At 33.4% G+C, this 22,488-nt stretch overlaps 1 protein-coding gene across 1 annotated transcript; it reads right to left on the reverse strand.

Moving 5' to 3' along the window:
• Positions 1–21,671, reverse strand: LOC117111915 (BTB/POZ domain-containing protein KCTD3-like). The gene is made up of 15 exons (XM_033254951.1): positions 21,548–21,671; positions 18,656–18,709; positions 16,028–16,073; positions 15,704–15,917; positions 15,163–15,312; positions 14,516–14,794; positions 14,046–14,161; positions 6,707–6,794; positions 5,158–5,274; positions 3,219–3,389; positions 2,465–2,620; positions 2,105–2,201; positions 1,754–1,886; positions 1,501–1,549; positions 1–1,399 (listed from the first exon to the last, which is right to left on the reverse strand). Exons 1-15 carry the CDS (start codon positions 21,601–21,603, stop codon positions 1,158–1,160), a joined length of 1,968 nt encoding a protein of 655 aa, XP_033110842.1. The 5' UTR covers positions 21,604–21,671; the 3' UTR covers positions 1–1,157.
• Positions 21,672–22,488: the final 817 nt, after the last annotated feature.

The following is a 22,488-nucleotide window of genomic DNA, read 5'->3' on the forward strand; positions in this document are numbered from 1 at the left end:
TTTGGTTTTTGCATTTTATTATTGTAAGACATTTTAAGAGGCATAAATATTGAATAGCATGAATACAAAATGTTAAAGTAAAATATACTGCTCTAATGCAACAAAAATAGATGTAAAAAGAATGATGCAAAGTGTAGTTTCTTTATATAGGACACTCCATAGGGACGATAGCGACTGATAAATTCTGGAAAAACCCACAAGTTTTTACCAGAATATCTCTAGTACTGTCAACACTTGCTTTACTTAACAAACGTAAAAAGTGGTTTTTCCATATGTGGGCATGATTATGTCATATACCCATATATAGGTATGATGGTGTCGTAAATAGCAAATTACACAGGATTATCACAAAAAGCTTGATAATGTTAACAAATATGTATGTAATAATGACGTACATAAAGGCTATGCAGTATAATCATAAAGTTATTATTCTCCATGATGAAATGTTATGACTATCAGTCATAACTACATTTCTTTGCATGCAAAGATAAGGGGTGATATATCTGTGACGAAATTATATCACCCCTGATATTTGCATTCAAAAATTGATAAGCAAACCAACACAAAGTGCAACCTTCTTTGCTTCTGGGGAGTAAGACTAATAGCACTGCATTGCACAGGGATTATATATTCAATATCACATCCTGCCAGGTACCCATTTACACCAGCAAAAGGCTCAGTGAACCCTAGAACTCCATTTTGGTAACCCAAAACACAACCACTGCACCAGCCACTCCCATTTAATTATACAGTAGGTCCCCTATTAAGGGGACTCCTTCGGGACCAAAAAAGTGTCCCCGTAATGGTAGTGTCTCCTGAATAGGGGTTGGTTGTAGTGGTAAAAGATATACTTTCCTCGTTTTTGTGGTCGAAATAGTGTCCCCTTAATAGGGGTGGATGAATATTCAGGAGGATAATGTATGATTATCTGTATTTTAAACAAAATAGTTTATAACCAAATATGATAATGGAAAGTTGCTGAAATATACATAAACAATGAAGTACATAATCTGTGAATTTTCCATTAAGTCCTTTTCTTGAATCTGATACATAATGCAATAAGATAATATTCCTATAATCTTGTCTGTAAGATATTTTTACATTATCTTTCTTATTCTCTTCCTCTATATAAATATAACATGTCCAGATGAATTATATTAACAGTGTGTAACCCTCATATCATTTACATTCTCCTCATGTCCCCCCTCTGCTCCAAGTGGTAGATCCTCTGTGCTGCGGTTGCCAAGGTGATTACTGGAGGCTCGAAGCTGACTGGTTCTGAGTGGCATTAAGGAGGTAGCTGGACTAAGCGATGGGGTGGTGCAACGCGATGAGCTCAGATCACATTGTCCCATTAAATATACAAGCTCCTCGTGTGAGGGACCTCCTAAATTCGTAGCTATTTGAAAAAATAATTAAATTTAATAATTTCATTAAATCTGATGCATAATCAAGCAAGATAACAAACTTCAATTAAATATGGAACAACAACTAACTTACTTTTTTCAGCTTTTGAGTAGGATTCGAGAGCAGTAGTCAAATCCCAAATCTATAAAAAAAAATATGTTAAACAAAACATAAATGTCACTATACAACTTATTATCGCAGAACACAACACATTTATATGACAAAGATGTAAATTAGCCCCAGCAAAGCACAAGGTTATCAAATAATTTTATTAAAATAATTATTGTTTTTAAGTATGTCGAAGATAGCAAATTTTTGCTTACTTGAACACTGCCCTCAAACTCACCTGTACACTTCCATTTGAATGCCCTGTAAAGAGAAACCGACGAGGTCTTGAGCCCATTCTACTGGAGCCTTCGCACTCATGTACACTAAAACAACTGATAAAGCTTGTGTCCACTGAACGGATCTCACAAACTCTAATAAAGGGAAGAAAAAATATTTTTAACATCATACATATGAGAGAATTTTAAATACTAGACTTTGCAAAAATTGGAAGAATATGTACCGAAGAAATAATAAATAATATATAAAACCGTATATTTGAAATGACAGCAATGTCCCAAATAATGAGAGTTCATACTCTAGAGGGCAGCAGATGTGTGGAGTTTTTCTTTCACAACTCAAGTCAACATACCTGTGGCCAGTGGATGATAATCTAACGTAAAGCAAGTCCGTTTCTGGAACCACTTTTTGGACGAATACCTGCTGGTCCTCCCTATCTCCATAGGGACCTAATAAACAATAACCATAATTTAGGAAGATTATTAAAAATAATGCTCACATATATTACAGTACTATATTATATAGCAGTTCTCAAGTATTAAATAATGTGAAATATTAGTATAAATTTTCTGGTGAATTTCTTTACAAAAGTGGTCATCAAAGTATACTTTTTGAATGATCCTCTATATAATGAAAATGTTTCTCATCTAATTACTAGGTAGACACCACATCTTAACATAGCAGATATTTTTTCTTCGTAAGTTACACTCACCAATGTCATTGCCGACTGCATAACTGGGATGTGAGTCTGGTTCATCCAATGAGAGCACTTTGAATGACGCCAAGGGCGTAGATCCAGGCTGAGTTGAAAGCATTCCACGGAAACGAGTTACATTCCACGTGCGGACATGATTTGACTCTGAACACACTGTTACAGAATGATGAAAATAATTTACAGAACTTCAGAAAAATTATACTATTATCTGGCTATCAGGGGTGGGACCAGAGGGGGGGGGGGCATCTGGGCCCAGGCCCAGCCATGGAGGGGCCACGTCCCAGCAGTCGGGGAACCATAGTCATATCTGTCAAAAAAATTAAACATGGTGGGGCTGAGGTATTGTAGGTATGGACTTTGGCCCATCTGCTGGGCAATGATGGGCCACTTGTCGGAAAAAAGCTGATACTACCCCTGTTGGCTGTGGAAAGCTTAACAGGTACGCGATTAAGTTTACATTTATTTTTAATGTTACTGTAGTATATTTTATATTTCTGATGACTAACTAGTAAATCTAACCAAAATATATCTAACATTTAACCAGATTTATCTTTTTAAAATCAAAACAATGTAAACATATCTCTGCAATGGCAGATTGGCGAATCCAGGGATTTGAAAAAGAGGGAGCCCAGTGAGGGACTTTCACAGATGGAGGCTCTTGATTGTAAGAAAATTTATAAATATGGCATGCATCTCTCTAGATGGCCGGAAATGGCACTCTCAGACTGCTCCGGATTGTTACACACTTTACCTGAGACCAGGTGTTTTTCCGATAGCATAACCTTAGTGATCCGACTTCTATGAACAGTGAATGTCTGAAAGAGCTGTGGGCCTTGTCCCATTGTCTCCGGATGTTGTACAATCATCCGTACTTTCCCAGAACTTGTGCCATATGCAATTTCAATCCAATTTCCCATCAAAGCTGTAAAATAGAATAGTTTTTTCATAAAATGTAAACCACATTTGTTTCTGTGGTAGCATGCTGAAACTGTTTCCTGGACAAACCAATATAACAATACCCCTACCCCATTTATATTATCCATATTTTATTTGTAATTTTAAACTTTATTGTAACAGCACTATGTTTACATTACCATGTGACATGAATTTCCTGTTTGACAATAGAAGATTTATGGTATGTTATTTAACAATAGATTCCCGACGGAAACATGTGTCAACAGCTTGATATAGTCTTTCTTTTTTTGGCTACTTTTAACTCAACCCATTCATTGTTTTTGCATGATTGTTGACTTTTTACTATTTTCTAGGTCACATCTGGGCCTGGCATCAAATTTCGTACTATCGGAAGACTGTTCACACTATCCTTAGCTTATGACACATCCCATAATTCCTCCAGCCAGATTTAATCTAAAGCTTTGTCTACACTATCACATTTTAAGTGACAAATAAATGTGATGTGCCCATATATGGGCATGATGACATCATATCACATAATTTGAAATTGTATCAAAAAAGTTAAACACATTCAACTTGTTTTTATGTCATCCATCAAAAAGTTTTTTTTTTTTAGAAAACACCTTTTGACCAATAAGCAAACACTACAAACCACCCCAACCAATCGGATTTGATAATTCAGTTTCATCAAAATACACCGAATTTTTTGAGACGAGTTTGATTACATCTGATAGTGTAGACAGAGATTTACAACTTACAGGAGAGATGTCAGCAAATGATAATGTAATTATATGTAGGAAGTTTTTTAAGGAAATACATATCAATAAAAATTTATTATTTGTTCCACATGTTTATAACAGGATAGAACAATGCTCCATAAATATAGTCTGTTTAACTATGGAGGAATTAATAGTTTAACCATCAAGCAACAGCTCCACTCCATCAACACTACAGAATTGAACCCAGGACCTTGAGATCGGAAGGCAAGCATCTTAACCACTAAACTATAGCTACACTACATCACCATTTAAGGACTTGAACCTAGGAACCCTGGGATTGGAAGACAAGCATCTTAACCACTAAACTAGAGCTCCACTCAATGAACATTGCAGGATTTGAACCTAGGGCCCTGGGATTGGAAGGCAGGCATCTTAACCACAAAGCTACAGCTCCAATTCACTTCATAAAGCAAAATAAGAATTTATGCAATACCCTAACAAAGTAACACTTGGAAATTGGGTTAGTTGGTCTTTCTTTTTCATTGGCCTAATTCAAGAAGAGTTGCCTTTTTTCCCCATTGGCCTAATTCTAGAGTTTATGCCATTTTTACTTCCTCCATCAGAAGTATTACAGAACTTCCATAAATTCTAGTAGTTGCTATGAAAATTTTGCCTAAATACAGATGTACGGAAATAGACAAAAATACTACAAAAATTCATCATAGGCCTAGGAGTCATAAATAAATAGGTCTAAGGTCTAGAACAATTGATTCCATCAGGATCTCTGGTTACAGTACTTGTCCCTAGACAACCCATACTCAAGAGAAATTATTAGGTGCAATGGAAATTTTGCATTTACTATGGAAATTTGAAGACTTGGTTACTGAAATGCATTTTACTAACTTGAGAAGCATGCCCCATACATTTGATAAAATGTTTATTATTTTTTAATGATTTGTACCATCTACATTCTCACCAATGATACCACAATGTAAAAAATTGTTTACTTTAGTAAACAAGGAAGAAGTTAATAAATTTATGAATATGTAAACATACTAATCTTTGGGGTGAGATAGACACTAAGTGCTGTGACCGCATCCTGTGATGGATCCGCGTAGAGTTCAGTGACCAGTAGGTCATTGTCCTTCATTCGTAGAGGAAACTTCTGCATATCTGATACATGAAGAAACATAAAAATAAACAAAATCTCTAAAACATCTAATAAAATATAAATGTTCAAAAAAATATTTAAAAGATAAATATAGTCAATAAGGATGTTATAAATATTAAAAATTAATAAAATTGTATAAAACTTTCAACATAAAATTTGATTTTTAAATTTTTATTTCATTCATTTGGCATGCATGACAAAACATAACAAAATGATGTCTAGGAGTTATGAAAGTGGAAAAACCCACTTTCACAAAAAGATGCGTAATGCCCTGTGAATGTGATAAATATTTATTTGAATGTATAAACAAAATCATAAAAGCTTCTTAGTCTAGAAATAGCAATGGTGGAATTTCCTATCTTGTTATAAGGGTCCCTATGCAGGGGCGGATCCAGATATGCCCAAAAGGGGGGACCGAAAGTGGGGGCCAAAATTTGGGCCGATCGAGACAACAATGTCTAGACGCCCGAAAATAACATTTCAGGCGTTGTGGGCTATCATTTTTTCCTTTTTTTTTCTTTTTTTCTTTTTTTTACCTCCCAAAAGGGGAGGTAAAAAAATTCCACCCCTGCTATGTGCCTAAGACTTCACCTCAACTTCATTAACGAAAATCAACTCAAAGTCAGTCCAGTGTAATAAGAGCTCACTTATGTTATCTATCACCGGAACAAGACACACAAAGGACTTCTCTTAACCTATTAAGAAACCAACTCAAGTCATTTCAGCACTTCCATGTTATGATAAGACATATTTTTTGTCAGTTTCACATTTCAAATTGTTTTAAGATTAGGTTTGAGATTCATCATCTGTATGGGACTCTCCTTGTTAAAGGGCAGCCTACAAATGGAAAAATTAGGACATTTCTTCAATCTGTAAATCTTTTAGTTAATTATAGCCTCCGTCCCTTCCCCCTTCTATTTTATTCATTTTTCATAGTTATATTGGATCTGGATTACTGCCATTTCGTTCTTTGTTACCATATATTCTCACGCATAAGGCGATCCGCGTATAAGACGATATCCGAGTTTGAGAAGATTTTTGGACAAATTTGTGTATGTTGAGCGTATAAAACGACCCCTCTGTTTCCCGTCGGAAATCCTACTATTTTTTGCTCTATATGGTCTTAATACTGCATCTAGCTGGTTCAAAACAGAGCCAAAGTGTATGGACTAATCTTCCAAATAACACCATTTAATTGGCTTTCAAATGTTCATCAAAATCTTATTTTTCTGCATTCATTCACAGTTAGTAGCTTAAATTCAGTAGTAAATTTGCATGTTACGGACATCACAAACATGAATTAAAAACCAAAAATGTTTATGTGTTGCGCGTATAAGACAAGGCTATCTTATACGCAAGAATATATGGTAGTTCATAGATTGTGATCATTATGAAATATTTAATGGTGTTACCAGAGACATATCATCAACTTACCTATATAGTAGATGGAGCCGTTAGTACAACCTAACAACAGATACGTCCCTGCTGTATCATAGCTACTGATTGGCTGTATGTTCTGACACTGAGGGCATACAAATAAATATTCAATTAATTCTTTTCTAACCACACATGAATAACAATTTTAAACACAAATGTAATGTGTGAAGAATCATCTCCTATACAATATAGGAGATAATTTCTTGGAAGTTGTCCTTGAGGAGCTACAGGTATGCTTGATATGATTAATTACAACATAATATATATACAAATCAAATAGATAATAATACAGTGCTCAAATATATAGGAACAACATGATGGTATAAAATCATATCAAATTATTATAGCTGTATGAAAAAAAGTTCTCTGGTGGGAATCAAACCCGCAATCTCCATATATTTTTACTGAATTGAATTTTAAAGTTTAGAATAATAATATATAAACTTTTGTTATTGTTCAAGTATATAAAAAAAAAAACTGTAGGGGACAAAATATGACTTTAAAGTTTAGCAACATAATACATATAAATTTTTGTTATTATTCAAGTATATGAAAAATAACTGATATTTAATATGCAATTAGTAGAGCTCCGCATAATACACTATAGGAAAATTATTATACGAAGGTTAGATTTAATGCTTGAACAAAAGGAAATTTTTGAATGCATTAAATCTAACCTAAGTATAATAATTTTCCATTTAGTGTACGATGCATGCTCTACTAATTGCTTTATAAGTCAATCGCCGTCTTTTAATTTTAGTTTTTTATAACCAACTGTTGTAGCAGTCATTGGTTGCTATAGTGACATGATCAGTATATGTGTGCGTATTTACATTTAGCTGTGCGTATGCTGAATTTTGCTCCTGCAGTACACGTTTAACTACACATCAGCAGTACGTCAGTACACAGTACGGATACGATGAATAACTATTGTAATTTGTATTGTGTCAGAAAGAACTTGTTTGTAATGCTATTTTGATAGACTTTCGCCAAAGAAATAAGCATTCGAGAGAGAATACAGTACTGACGTCCTTTTTGGTCGGTGCATGCAAATTTTTTCAAGCATTAAATCTAACCTTTGAATAATAATTTTCCTATAGTGTACTATGCAGAGCTCTACTAATTGCTTATTAGTTTAAAGTTTAGCAAAATACAAAACTCTTGTTAATACTCAAGAATATGGAAAATAACTGTACTGATATTTAATATAAATTATTTTTAAGTTTAGCATAATATATATGTATATACACTCTCGTATTATTATTCAAATACAGTATATCAAAAATAACTGTACTGGGGAAAATCTAAAAAACCCTAAACAATTTTATTAAATCATAGAATTGCTCAATTATAAGGATCAAGTGATTTACAAACTTTCAATGACACTTAAAGAAAACAATTCAATTTCACTGATTCACAGCAAAAACATCTATAACTTGCCTATCAACCAATTTCATTGTGTATGCAAATTTAAGCATATGTTGCAAAGGCAACCCAAACCCAGTCACTTGTCGCAAATTGCATTTCAGAGATAATGGCCAAAACATTGTAAAATATGTAATGTATCAAATTATTTCAAAACCTTAAAATCAACATTTTATACAAATTTTGACTTTGACTTATTTTGGTGAATATCTCAATATGATGATTATGATTTCAATATTGTTTCTCAGCGATCTGTACTCTACCACTGATGTCCGTGAGGAAGTTAGGGTTTTGCTTCTTGACTTCAAGAAGCAAAATTGACCATAGAATACTAATTAGCAAGTTACGTAAACTTAATGTTAACGGAAACCTTCTTTTATGGGTAAAGAGCTTCTTATGCTGTAGAGTTCAGCGGGTTAAACTGAGAAATGTTATTTCATCTTGGTTGTCCCCCATGGTGGAATTCCCCAGGGCTCCTGGTTAGGCCCCATATTATTTATAATATTTATCAATGATCTATCACCTACCTCCCGCTGTATTAAATATATGGATGACACTAACATTTGAGGCAGGTTGTGGCAAAATGGCTAAGTTGTAGCAAAAATTGAAATTCAGGTTATTGGTATTTTTAGATATCTGAGTATGTGATCTTTAAAATGAGTGGCCATCCATTGAAATTGGACATTTCAAGCCTAAGTTATTGTATAGTGAAAGTACAGCACTCTTGGAGTCAAGATAAACATGATTTTTGAGTAATTGCCTTTCAAAGGTATTTGTTCATACATTGTTTAATAGAATTAACTATCAGGATAAAGTTAAATAAACGATTTGTTGACTACTTCCAAAAGTCATATTTTGGGATGTGATTACGACATTAAACTATTGATCTATAGTGAAAAACAAATTTGGATTTTTAGGCAATTTTTTGAGCTCCCATATTTTATAGCTCATTTACTCAATACTGGCCTGTGCGACAACTTAACCATTTCGCCACGACATGCCTCATTTGTGAACGTGTGGTTAAATCTGGTGTTAGTAACCTACAAGATGAGTTTAAATATATCAAGGAATGGTCAAGTAAAAAATTCATGAAGTTAAATAACAAAAAAACAGTTGAAATGGTTGCCTGTCTCTGATGCTTTGTTTTAACTGGTTGTTTTAACCCCAATTGCTTTTAATGTTTTTTATTCCTTTAATTGTTCTTGTTTCCGTTTGGTTGTCCTCCACTTTACCCCATTGTCCCTCTTGTTTTAATTGTATACAAGATTTTATCTTCTGTGGATTCTTATTTGGTAATTTTTATTGTTCAACTTCAATTCGTACTTTAAGAGATCAAATTGCAATAAAGTATTATCATATCGTATCGTATGATTTCACGGTGTGTCTCATTTCGTGGTGAGACCTCGCATATGGTCATGGCCACATTTAGCATGTCGCATGTTTTTGTCAAATGCAATTTGATAGTCTGGACAGGGCTTTATAAAATTACAACTTGGAATTCCCATCCTCCTAAAATGGATTACATGCCATAAAGACATATGGCAACTATGCATCGCTTAAATACCAATCGATAACAAAATGCATCATTGACAATGTATGGTAAAAACACAAATATGGAATTGAATTGAATTTTAAAGTTTATCATAATATATCAACTTTTGTTATTATTCAAGTATATGAAAATATAACTAATATTTAATATAAATTATGTTGAAGTTTAGCATAATATATATAAAAACTCTTATTATTATTCTTATTATTATTGTCTAAGTATATAAACAAAAAACTGTAGGGAACAAAATCTAACTTTAAACTTTAGCATTTTGTTATTAATATAAATTATTTTATAGTTTAGCAAAATATAAAACTCTTGTTAATACTCAAGTATATGGAAAATAACTGTACTGATATTTATTATAAATTATTTTTAAGTTTAGCATAATATATATGTATATAAACTCTCGTATTATTATTCAAATATATCAAAAATAACTGTACTGGGGAAAATCTAAAAAACCCTAAACAATTTTATTAAATTATAAAATTGCTCAATTATTAGGGTCAAGTAATTTATTAACTTTAAATGACACTCGAAGAAAAAATTCAGTTTCACTGATTCACAGCAAAAACATCCATAACTTGCCGATCAACCCATTTTATTGTGTATGCAAAAGAATATGTTGCAAAGACAACCCAAACCCAGTCACTTGTCACAAATTGCATTTCAGAGATAATGGCCAAAACATTGTAAAATATGTAATGTATCAAATTATTTCAAAACCTTAAAATCAACATTTTATACAAATTTTGACTTTGACCTATTTTGGTGAATATCTCAATATGATGATTATGATTTCGATATTGTTTCTCAGCGATCTGTACTCTACCACTGATGTCCATGAGGAAATTAGGGTTTTGATTCTTGACTTCAAGAAGCATAATTGACCATAGATTACTAATTAGCAAGTTACGTAAACTTAATGTTAACGGAAACCTTCTTTTATGGGTAAAGAGCTTCTTATGCTGTAGAGTTCAGCGGGTTAAACTGAGAAATGTTATTTCATCTTGGTTATCCCCCATGGTGGAATTCCCCAGGGCTCCTGGTTAGGCCCCATATTATTTATCAATGATCTATCACCTACCTCCCGCTGTATTAAATATATGGATGATACTAACATTTGAGGCAGGTTGTGGCAAAATGGCTAAGTTGTAGCAAAAATTGAAATTCAGGTTATTGGTATTTTTAGATACCTGAGTATGTGATCTTTAAAATGAGTGGCCATCCATTGAAATTGGACATTTCAAGCCTAAGTTAATGTATAGTGAAAGTACAGCACTCTTGGAGTCAAGATAAACATGATTTTTGAGTAATTGCCTTTCAAAGGTATTTGTTCATACATTGTTTAATAGAATTAACTATCAGGATAAAGTTAAATAAACGATTTGTTGACCACTTCCAAAAGTCATACTTTGGGATGTGATTAAGACATTAAACTATTGATCTATAGTGAAAAACAAATTTGGATTTTTAGGCAATTTTTTGAGCTCCCATATTTCATAGCTCATTTACTCAATATTGGCCTGTGCGACAACTTAACCATTTCGCCACGACATGCCTCATTTGTGAACGTGTGGTTAAATCTGGTGTTAGTAACCTACAAGATGAGTTTAAATATATCAAGGAATGGTCAAGTAAAAAATTAATGAAGTTAAATAACCAAAAAACAGTTGAAATGGTTGCCTGTCTCTGATGCCTTGTTTTAACCGGTTGTTTTAACCCCAATTGCTTTTAATGTTTTTTATTCCTTTTAATGTTCTTGTTTCCGTTTGGTTGTCCTCCACTTTACCCCATTGTCCCTCTTGTTTTAATTGTATACAAGATTTTATCTTCTGTAGATTCTTACTTGGTAATTTTTATTGTTCAACTTCAATTCGTACTTTAAGAGATCAAATTGCAATAAAGTATTATCTTTTCATATCGTATGATTTCACGGTGTGTCTCATTTCGTGGTGAGACCTCGCATATGGTCATGGCCATATTTAGCATGTCGCATGTTTTTGTCAAATGCAATTTGATAGTCTGGACAGGGCTTTATAAAATTACAACTTGGAATTCCCATCCTTCCTAAAATAGATTACATGTCATAAAGACATATGGGAACTATGCATCGCTTAAATACCAATCGATAACAAAATGCATGATTGACGATGTATGGTAAAAACACAAATATGGAATGGAATTGAATTTTAAAGTTTATCATAATATATCAACTTTTGTTATTATTCAAGTATATGAAAATATAACTACATTAATATTTAATATAAATTATGTTGAAGTTTAGCATAATATATATAAAAACTCTTATTATTATTCTTATTATTATTGTCTAAGTATATAAACAAAAAACTGTAGGGAACAAAATCTAACATTAAACTTTAGCATTTTGTTATTAATATAAATTATTTTAAAGTTTAGCAAAATATAAAACTCTTGTTAATACTCAAGTCTATGGAAAATAACTGTACTGATATTTAATATAAATAATTTTTAAGTTTAGCACAATGCAGGTATATAAACTCTTGTATTATTATTATTCATGTATATCAAAAATAACTGTACGGGGGAAAATCTAAAAAACCCTAAACAATTTTATTAAATCACAGAATTGCTCAATTATAAGGATCAAGTAATTTATAAACTTTCAATGACACTCAAAGAAAACAATTCAGTTTCACTGATTCGCAGCAAAAACATCCTTAACTTGCTTATCAACCAATTTCATTGTGTATGCAAAAGAATATGTTGCAAAGACAAACCAAACCAGTCACTTTTTGTTGCAAATCATGTTTCAGAGATAACAGGCAAAACATTCTGAAATGCCAACATTTTTTAAAATGTATTTTATTGCACTAAACAAACATTTATAATATCTATCTACCATGCTATGTTGTTATTAAATATTTTCCCCATTTTCAATGTTAAAACAATAATTCTTAATGATTTAATGATGGTTTCTGCCTGGGAAATGCCCTAAATCGTAAACTTTGAAGGCTGATTTCTCAAACATTTATTGTTTTATTTTTTATAAGCTCAATGCAGAGTAGTATTAAACAAACAGCTTGTCTTCATTGGTTTTTTTTTTGGAATTTAGCCATGTTATGATTATAACTTGGAAATCCCATCCACCTAAAATGGATTATATGCCAAAGACATACAGGAAATATGCATGCATCATGTAAAAGTCATTAATCGATAACAAAATGCATCATTGACGATGTAAAGGTGATTATACAAATGTATATTTGAACAAGTAGTCACCATCAACAACATGACATACGTTGAGTTGGATACCAAGAAATTAATCAGAGAATAATTAATAAAATATTTCATGATGCAATAACGTGATAAACATCCAGTAACCCAAATGTTTTGCCAATTTGAAGCATTCTTGAAACTAAAAATACAGAAAATATATTAAAGATCATTTGTCCTAATATGTAATTTGTATGGTTTGAAGAATTGTTATTACAGAAAGTAAATAGTTTCACAAATATTTATAAGTATAAGTAGCAATTTTTTTAGGCAGCTTTCTTGTATGTTGTTTCTTGTATTTTATCTTTGCAGGACCATATTGTAAAACAGCATTACCATCTTGTCTGTATGTTATGCTCCCTATATGTGTTTATTTAATAAATATAAATAAACATGCCAACAAATCTATAGTGTATTATATTAATATAGTAAACAATGAAAAAAAATCAATTAAAAATTAATAGGAACTCTAATAATTATAGAGCTTTCAATATGGCTGTTTTTATGTATACAGTAATTTTTTATAATATGGAAAATGTTGCATCCGACCCCATATTTTTGGAAAATCCACTGTTGCATAATTTTGTTTATATTTCAGATATTTTCTCAATAATGCTGGGGTCTTGCTGTTAATTTTTTTGTTAGTGGAATTTTTACATTTTTTTTATGTGGAGATGAAACAATTGAAATGAAACAAAACAGAATAAAAACAGGATTTATTAAAGATGTACTATCTTTTATAATGTTTAAAAGGGACCAACTTTTACAGTACAGCAGTAAACACTGCTAACCAACAGAGCTCATCAAATGGAAATTATTTTAATTAGAATTTTAATGATCTCTTAACGAGTTCCATATGCATGTGAACCTTATTTCCAGTTCTATTTTAGACAACAATAATACTGTCTGCAGGAGATAGACATTTTTAAAAACTGTATTTTGAAATTTTTTGAGTTAGGTAACATAATTGAATCACATGGCTGATGTGCAATAAAAAAAAATCTAGTGACAACCGCATGGAAACACATATGACCTGAGGTTATGACATGTGACCTACTGAGGTCATATCATGTGACCTGATTAAACCAGATTGTTTACCTGCCAACTGCGGGTTACAGCATGCCAAACTCCTACTTTTCCTGTATGGCTTGTTGCAACAAGCTGACTGCCAATGAAAAATAGTGAATCGACCCTCACACCCAGGTCAAATGTGCCTGAAATAGACAAAACCGATATCTTAATCTTTTTCCAACTGAAAATACAACACTGATACCCTACATCTTTGTAAATGAAATGATATTTCCTAATGACAATACATATATTTTGATAAATTAACCATTTCTAATATATGGATAATGGCATACTATATATTCTTTTATATACCTCATACATAAATTCTAGAAATCTGATTGGTTAAGAAGCAGTCAATAGAAAGTACAAATATTTTAAGTCCTGTATATATTGTGTTTTAACCTTCTACAATATATTATTAATATCTTTAGTTAATAGATATTATTTTCCGATTTAAATATCTCAAGAACAAATTCTGAATTAAATATTTTACAAACCTATTTCGTTCCGTAAACTATCATCTTGGCAACACCATAATCGAATCATACTACCAAACGCAACGGCAAGCATCTTATCACGACCATCTGTCTGTGTGACCCCAACGACCTTTGAGTTGAGAGCGAGTCTTTCAATACATTGTTCAAGATATGGTGTCGTAAATACAAGCTGCCATCCACTGGACTCTTTGATGCGATAGCAACAGACAAAGTGTGCGTAGGCTACAGCAATCCAACCATGATGACCTGTCACATTTATCACCTTCCTAGGGTCTATATCTTTGGTAAGATATGAAATGAAGTTTTATGTGACAAATTTGTCCTATAAATAGGCAAATCATAGGTTTTTGTCACATAATATTTTTGTTTTATGATGTCTTCAGTCCAATGGAAGGCAAGCATCTTAACCACTATGTTACAGCTCCACTTTATCAACATTGCAGGATTTGAACCCATGACCCTAGGATTGGAAAGCAAGCATCTTAACCACCAAGCTACAGTTCCACTCCATCAACATTGCAGGATTAGAACAAAGGACCCTGGGATTGGAAGCCAAGCATCTTATCCACTAAGCTACATTTCGTATATACATAGAATTTGGCTTAAGAAGAAAAAAGATATTTAAGTATCTTCCAATTGAGGCTTACTTAAACTCATTTCAATGTCCGATTTCGTATACTCAGTTGCAGATACAGGGCGGTGGTCTCGTCCAGATAAACTGCGGGCTGATCCTGGCCGGGAATGTAGCTCTGCTTCTGTTGCAATACTGTTTCGGTGCTCACTACGAGCCGGAAAACCTATAATGGGATATTTGTTAGGATATACATTACATCAGTTTATCTTTCTCACATTAGTTGTGTATTTGCATTATATACATATAAGCCTGGTTCTCACAGAATCGGGAGCTAACCATTAGCGGTATCCGGATACGCTAATGGTTAGCAAGCGCTATCGGTTAGCAAGTTGAGGGCGTTTCTGTCATCAACCAATCACACATACGCGTTTACAATTTCCAGTTTCTTATTGGCCAGTGATTCTATCATCATATTGTTGGTATCCGAATCGGGATTTTCTCGCATGGCAGCTAACGGTTAGCAGGATCCGGATCCTGCAAACCGTTAGCTGCAGTGTGAGAACATAGCCATTATTATAATTTAGATTTAACAAAATTTTCAGTGTACTACTTACATGGAGCGTTGAGATAGCCATGAAAGAGCACATTACCACACGTTGATCTACCAAGATCCTCACACAATGACAATTTCTTCACAAGTGGGGATATTCCATAGAATTCTGCATCATGCCTTAAGGTCGTTAGATTTACCCCCCTCACATCCAAATCCTTGGTACGCAAGTAATTCAAAATTGGAACGAACACTACAGGATCTCGGTCAATAAATATCTATTGAAACGATCACAAGCAAAGGAACGTGTCAAATTAATATAAAAAGGACATAAAATGAATGTGTAGAAAATTGATAAACTGCTTTAGTAATTATAAGGGTCACTTACTGCTCCTTCCTCATCCCTCATAGAAGATATACGACCACTCAGAAGACTATTAAGAAAAGGATATAGAAATTAATTCTCTTTTAATATCGTCTCTAGGCGTACAGTATTTTCACTAACTGTATTTGTACATAATGGTATTTTGTTAATTAAGTCTATAAATATTTGCATTTTCCATAAAAATATTTATGTAATATTTTTTTATTTTTCATCAGCTTTTGACAAAGTACCACACAGCAGACTAATAAAAAAACTCAACATGTATGGCATTACAAGTATTATCTATAGATGGATAACAAATTCTTATCGAACAGAAAACAAAGAGTTATTTATAGAGGAGAGGAGTGGATTAATGTAACATCTGGGGTCGCTCATGGTTCTGTGTTGGGGACACTTCTCTTCCTAATTTATAGTGATACTGTAAATGATATCTCATCATCACTATTTCAGTTTGCAGATTACCATACTCTCTCCTACCAAATCAATAAGGTCTAAACAAAAAATTGTTCGTTTGCCCTCCAGCACCCGCCCCTAGCTCACTGAAAAAGAGGGGGGAGTTTTTAAAACAAGCTTTTTTTTTCGATTTTTTGTTCACAAATTTAAGAAAGTGATCTTTATTTTTCTCCATTTTGCACAAGAAAGTTGCCTAAATTTGGTGTCTGATGTAAGGTATCGCCATTCTAGGCATAAATTCATTGCAAATTATTGATTATGGGTTATTTTTATAATACCCTTTGAAAAACAAATAGTGAGACAGGCTTAATTGCAAGCATTGCAATTTAATATGTTAATATTGGTGACATGAGAAAAATTTTTCTTTTTTTTTTTAACTTTTTTGCACCCCCCGTCCTATACAATTTTCAGCATTAAAGGGCATAATATGAAGGATAGGGAGCAAATCTTTTTCGAGCTTTCGCCCATTCCCTATTCAGGCAATACATGTTATTTTTATTATTATTATTATTATTATTATTATTATTATTATTATTATTATTATTATTATTATTATTGTAGACCTATTATTCTATCATCTTTAGCTTAAAAAATGGTTCATACTACTATACACCCTAAATGGTTAATTTGAGGCTATACTATGCTCGGAGATGAAATCGAGGGGTATACTGTAGTACTATGGCAGTTCTTGCAAGGCAGTATGATATTCTATGTTATGTTGTTGTCATGAATTCCTACTTGACGTATTTCTGAGCGTTAAAGAAATGAACAGGAATCCCTCCCTCTAAAATATAAACACAGCTCACAATGTTGTAACACAACCCTCAAATAAACTTTTTATTCTGTATAAACTCCAACAAGAATTTGGTATCAAATAACACAACAAATATTCACATAAACATGTGTTTTAAAAAAGAGTTCCCTGAAAAACCAAGCTCTCATCTTATAATATATACAGTAGCTCTAGAACTCCAGAGCATTCAAGAGCATTCCATGTTGCCTAAAGTCCCTCATTGGTCACATTACATCATAATTAACCAATAGGCTTATTGCCTCTACATTATCCAAGATTCCAGAAGCTTCCAAATATTTCTCTTGGATTCTACATGGTGTCATGTGTTCCTATAACTAGCAATGTGGTTTACACTGTTTGTTTGATCACATAAATGTACTTCTAGAATGTTCTATGTATTATATGTTACAGTGAAGAAAGGAATGGTAATATTACAATTGCATATATTTCTACAAATACATTTTAATGGAAAGCAAAGGAAAGCTAAAAACGTTCATACAAATTGAGCAACCCAAAATGAAATTTTAAATTTCAAATTATTCCATAGCTGACTGCACACAGTATCTTCTATATCCCCGTCCAGATTATCAAATTTTATTTGAAAACAGCACATGTGAGACGCTTAAATATGGTCATGTTGACTATGTGCCTGTTTCTGCTGAGCAAAAAAAAACGTGTTTTTAAACGGTTATTAAAAAACACATGTTTTTTTCCCAGCAGAAGCAGGCCAAAGAACAAAAACGCGGGTTAGAAATGCGTTCTAAAAACATGTGTTTTAACACGCATTAGTATAGGGTTGGCGTTCAGAAAACACATGCTTCGTCGTACACTTTTCAGCTGCAATGCAATACCATGTTAGTCATCATAACCTGTCAAAAAAAAAAATTAAACCAACAGGATGACATGATTGAGGCTTTACCATAATTTGTTCATACTTTCGCGGTGGGTTGTTTAATTCTTTCGCAGCATGCGCTGTAGCCCGCAGGAAGTAAGGTCAACTTCAACTTCCGTTGGTGATCATCATTATAAGCTCCGTTTTTATTAATTGCACTTTTCACTAGAAACTCGTTCCGAAGCAATTTAACCCTTTAAAAAAAACATCATGCCCATTACATTCAACAAATTACACAAATTTTGCTTGTAGTAGATATATCCCACAAATTCATTATATTTATGTTTTCAATCCAGTATACCGTACTTGCGCGAATAAGCCAAAAATACTTTAAGTGCCCGGGTGCCTAATTGCGCCGCGAGTACGGTATTATCAATTGTCTCCTAAAGAAGGCAGCTGGTGATGGGTATCACCATACGCAGCAATATACTGTAATTTTAGATGTGTTAAGAAAGCTCATTTAATGTACTTTTCTTTATGTTTTTCAGCTTACCTGGAGAAAAAAGAGTCAGGTACCCATGACAGTGTTTGTTTTGAAGTTGAAAATCTGAAATTCAAAATAAAATTTTTTTTAATATTATTAATTAGAGAAGAAAACTCACTACATTGTTATTAACAGTGATCCTGTAGTATTATAAAAATAAAGTTAAATTTTAATGGGACCTGGCCAATTTGCATCAAAAAAAAAAATTTGTTTGAACACAAAATTATTTATTTTAAGCCAAGCAGTGACATGCAAACTCCCCCCCCCCACTTTTGTGACTATTCCCAGCACCAGTGATAAACATTATTATCTGCACCTTATAAATCGACCTATTATTATTGTACAATATAGATTTTCTGTTTTCATTTTCAAACGAACATTACAAGTTCCCTTTTTGAGTTGAGCAACCAGATGTTGATTGACGTCTGTATACGCGTACATCTGTAAAGTTTTCTTGAATCTTACCCTCGAGCATGAAGAAAAAAGAATGAAATCGCCCGCCTTGCACAAATTCTTCATTATGCATAGGGTAGAGGTAGGCGCCCTCTATGGAGCGACGATGTAAGTGTAACTGATTGGTTTACGTAATAGACACATTTAAATTCCATCTAATTTAACAAAAACAATAAGATACTTAATTTAGGCCATTTATTAAAATAAAGTTCTCTGAAGGTTAACTACATAATTTATAACTGTAGTATAATGTATTATAGCTTGTAAAAACAGTATTAAATAAAAGAAACCTTTCAAATAAAAACATCTTTCACTTGACATTAGGAATTAGTATTTGTGAAACAAAATGATAGATATAAGATTTCTCCATCTGATGAATTTAGTGTACACCCTGTCATGTCAAGTGTTATATTCAACAGTGGCGGATTCAAGGGGGAGCCCAGTAAGCACGGGGCCCCAACTTCCTATTTTTTTTCAAAATTCTAAAATAAAAAATAGAGAAAATAAACCAAATTGTATTCAACTTTTAATCTGAAAGCCCAACTCGTTTTTTGAATGCATTAAATCTAACCTAAGTATAATAATTTTCCGCTAGTGTACGATGCAAGCTCTACATTGCTTTATAAGTCAATTGCCGCCTTTTAATGTTGGTTTTGATAACCAACTGTTGTTTGTATCAGTCATCGGTTGCTACAGTGATATGATCAGTATACAGTACTGTGCGTATTAACATTTAGCTGTGCGTATGCTGATTTGTGCTCCTGCAACGTACGCATTAACTCAATCACAGAGCTAGCTTCATTGCACAGATACGATGAATAACTAGAAAAACTTGCTTATAATGCTCAGTATTTTGACAGACAATTGTCGTCAAAGAACTAAACATTTCCTAAAGCATTGAGAAAGAATACAGTAGTCACTTTTTGGTCGGTGCAGACAGGTATGATCCATAACTATTCTAGGCTACGACCTAGGAAGGAGGCCTCAGCAGCCTCCCTACCTACCTGGCCGTAGGCCTATACCTAATTTCATACCTTGAGTCTTTAAAATAGGTCTAGAATATTCTTATTAAATGTTCAGTTTGTTTAGTTTATGAGGGCCCATTTATTCAAGGAATTCCTTAATTGTTCATACTTAATATTGAATTTGAAGTAACTTTCTTCGGGTTCTAACTAACTTTGTTTTACGATAGTAATTTTCAATTACAATTCAATTTTCATCGTGGTGCTTGATATCTTCGCGGTGACAAAAATGAGGAATTTTTTTTGCACACACACCTAAAATAAATCAATTATTTGCTGTTGTAGTATTACTGGGTGCCAATGCACTTTGGCACATAAACACATAATTATTAAACATTTTTACATGATTCAACCACTCACAAAGTACATTTTTCAACAAAAAAAGATACCTTTATAAATTTATAGAGGTTGATACAGCGTTTCCATGCTTGCCAGCACAATGAGCTGTACATACTATTTTGCTGCTTTGCAATCTAGTAAGAAATTGCCAGAATGTCCGAATCAATTCTTTATAATTGAAATAATTAAAGGCCAGTCTTATAATTTGAATCTGAATTTTCCCATGAAACATCCATCAACAAAATGTGGCATCATTACGTGGTACCATCTGTTTGAACTTTCATGTCGTAATCAAGGTTAATCGCACGGAAGCATTCAGGGGTGGCACCCGCGGGGGCCAGGGGCTTCCCCCACCATTGGGGAGAAAAACCACAATTCGTCGGGGAGAAAAAAAATTTATGCTATTTTCTACATATTAGCAGACACTAAAATCGATTAAATAAGCCTTTGAAACCCCAAAATTGTCAAATTTTCGTTGCCTTCGCCCCCTGGACCAGTTCAACTGTTCCTGAACATTTTAAGAGATGCTAAACCACGCCCATTTTGCTGTCAATTTGAGAAATCTGCCTCCTCGTCGGGGACCCCCCTCCCCACCGTTAAAGAAGGTATTTTGTGAGTGGTTGAATCATGTGAACATATGTTGTGACTGTGAGAAGAACATTGAGGTAAAAAAATAAAGAAGTAAAAGTTACGTGCAAAAGTGGATTACTGCCGTATATTACTAGTGTTTGGCGGCGTCTCCCATGTTTAGGCCTAAATTAACGCAACATTGCTAGACCGGATTGGACGTTACACTAGCCTAGGCCCTCAGGAAATTTTTTTAAGCATTAAATCTAACCTTTGTATAATATTTTTTCTATAATGTACGGAGCTTTACTAATTGCTTAACATCTACATTATAGACCTCAGGCCTCTAGGCCTAGGCCCTACCTAGGCCTACTATTATTAGGCCTGCCCGCCCTAAGGCCTAGGCTAGCCTACTTTTTGACAAAGAGCAGGGACACACTTCACCCAGACAGCTTAGCTACATTTCAAATACAGTAATAATTTTATTATAAATCGGCCCTCGTCATCTAGTTTTACATACTTTGTTCCTCCAACATTCAATTTTATTATCTCTCCTGGTGAAAATCCGTAGTTCATTCTCAAAATAGTACACAGAAGACCTTCCTCCTTAGCTAGGCCTCTAAACGTACGATACGCATGATTGGCCGTGGTCCATATTCGACTGGTTCGTTTCGTTGACAACGATTTTTTGTTGAAAATCGAAAGTTAACCACCGAAGGTCAGTGGAGGATTCAAAGGGAGGGGCTCCTAAATTTTCCAAATTATTAAAATAAAATTATATGTAGGAAGAAGAAAATTATATTCTAAAATTTATGTCATTTCCGTCCATCTAGAGATGCCATAATTATAAATTGCCTACACAACTATCGTGGGACTGAGGTGGTAGAGGCTTGCTATCTGTGAAAGTCACTCCCTTCACCACCCCCCCCCCCACTTTTTTTTTGATGATGATGTTCCCCTACTTTGAAATGAGGAAAACTCCCTATTACGAACCAGCTAAAAAAAATAGATTTATGAATAATATTTGAAAATGTTTACTTGTATCTCTGCATCCTGTTTACTTATTTGCTGTTTCATTACAACCACTTTCATAAAATTCAGTGTTTATGAGCATGACCATGAAATTTAATTATTCAAGCCGTACTAAATTTGTTATTACCTCACTTCTGACATCATAGATTCGAGTGGAAGTGGAAAAACAGTTTAACGGACTGACGCCCGCTACGGACGACAATTCTACGATTATAAACTTTAACATAACTTCAAAAATATAGAAAATAATATCATCAGACAGTCATGAAATGATTAATTGCATAAATGCGTCTGATTTTGACATGCTTATAGTCATTCTCACATTCATTATAGTCAGCTCTTACCGCCTCATCTCTTTCTGGCTCCGTGTGTTTTTCTAAATAAAATGGACCATGCCAGAGTGCAATCAAACCAGTTAAACAAAAGAGT

This window comes from Anneissia japonica, unplaced genomic scaffold, assembly GCF_011630105.1.
Source record: "Anneissia japonica isolate Jap-2015-1 unplaced genomic scaffold, ASM1163010v1 scaffold1594_len1068242_cov183, whole genome shotgun sequence".
NCBI classification, from domain to species: domain Eukaryota; kingdom Metazoa; phylum Echinodermata; class Crinoidea; order Comatulida; family Comatulidae; genus Anneissia; species Anneissia japonica.

Bases quoted from the DNA above. Each gene is read 5' to 3' on its own strand.
- LOC117111915 (XM_033254951.1), bottom strand. From the start codon at position 21,603: ATGAACTACGGATTTTCACCAGGAGAGATAATAAAATTGAATGTTGGA. The intron at 16,074-18,655 runs GTAAGCTGAAAA...TTTTCTTAATAG, and splicing joins CCTGACTCTTTTTTCTCCAG to TCTTCTGAGTGGTCGTATAT. The intron at 2,202-2,464 runs GTGAGTGTAACT...ATTGTTTATTAG, and splicing joins TGCAGTCGGCAATGACATTG to GTCCCTATGGAGATAGGGAG.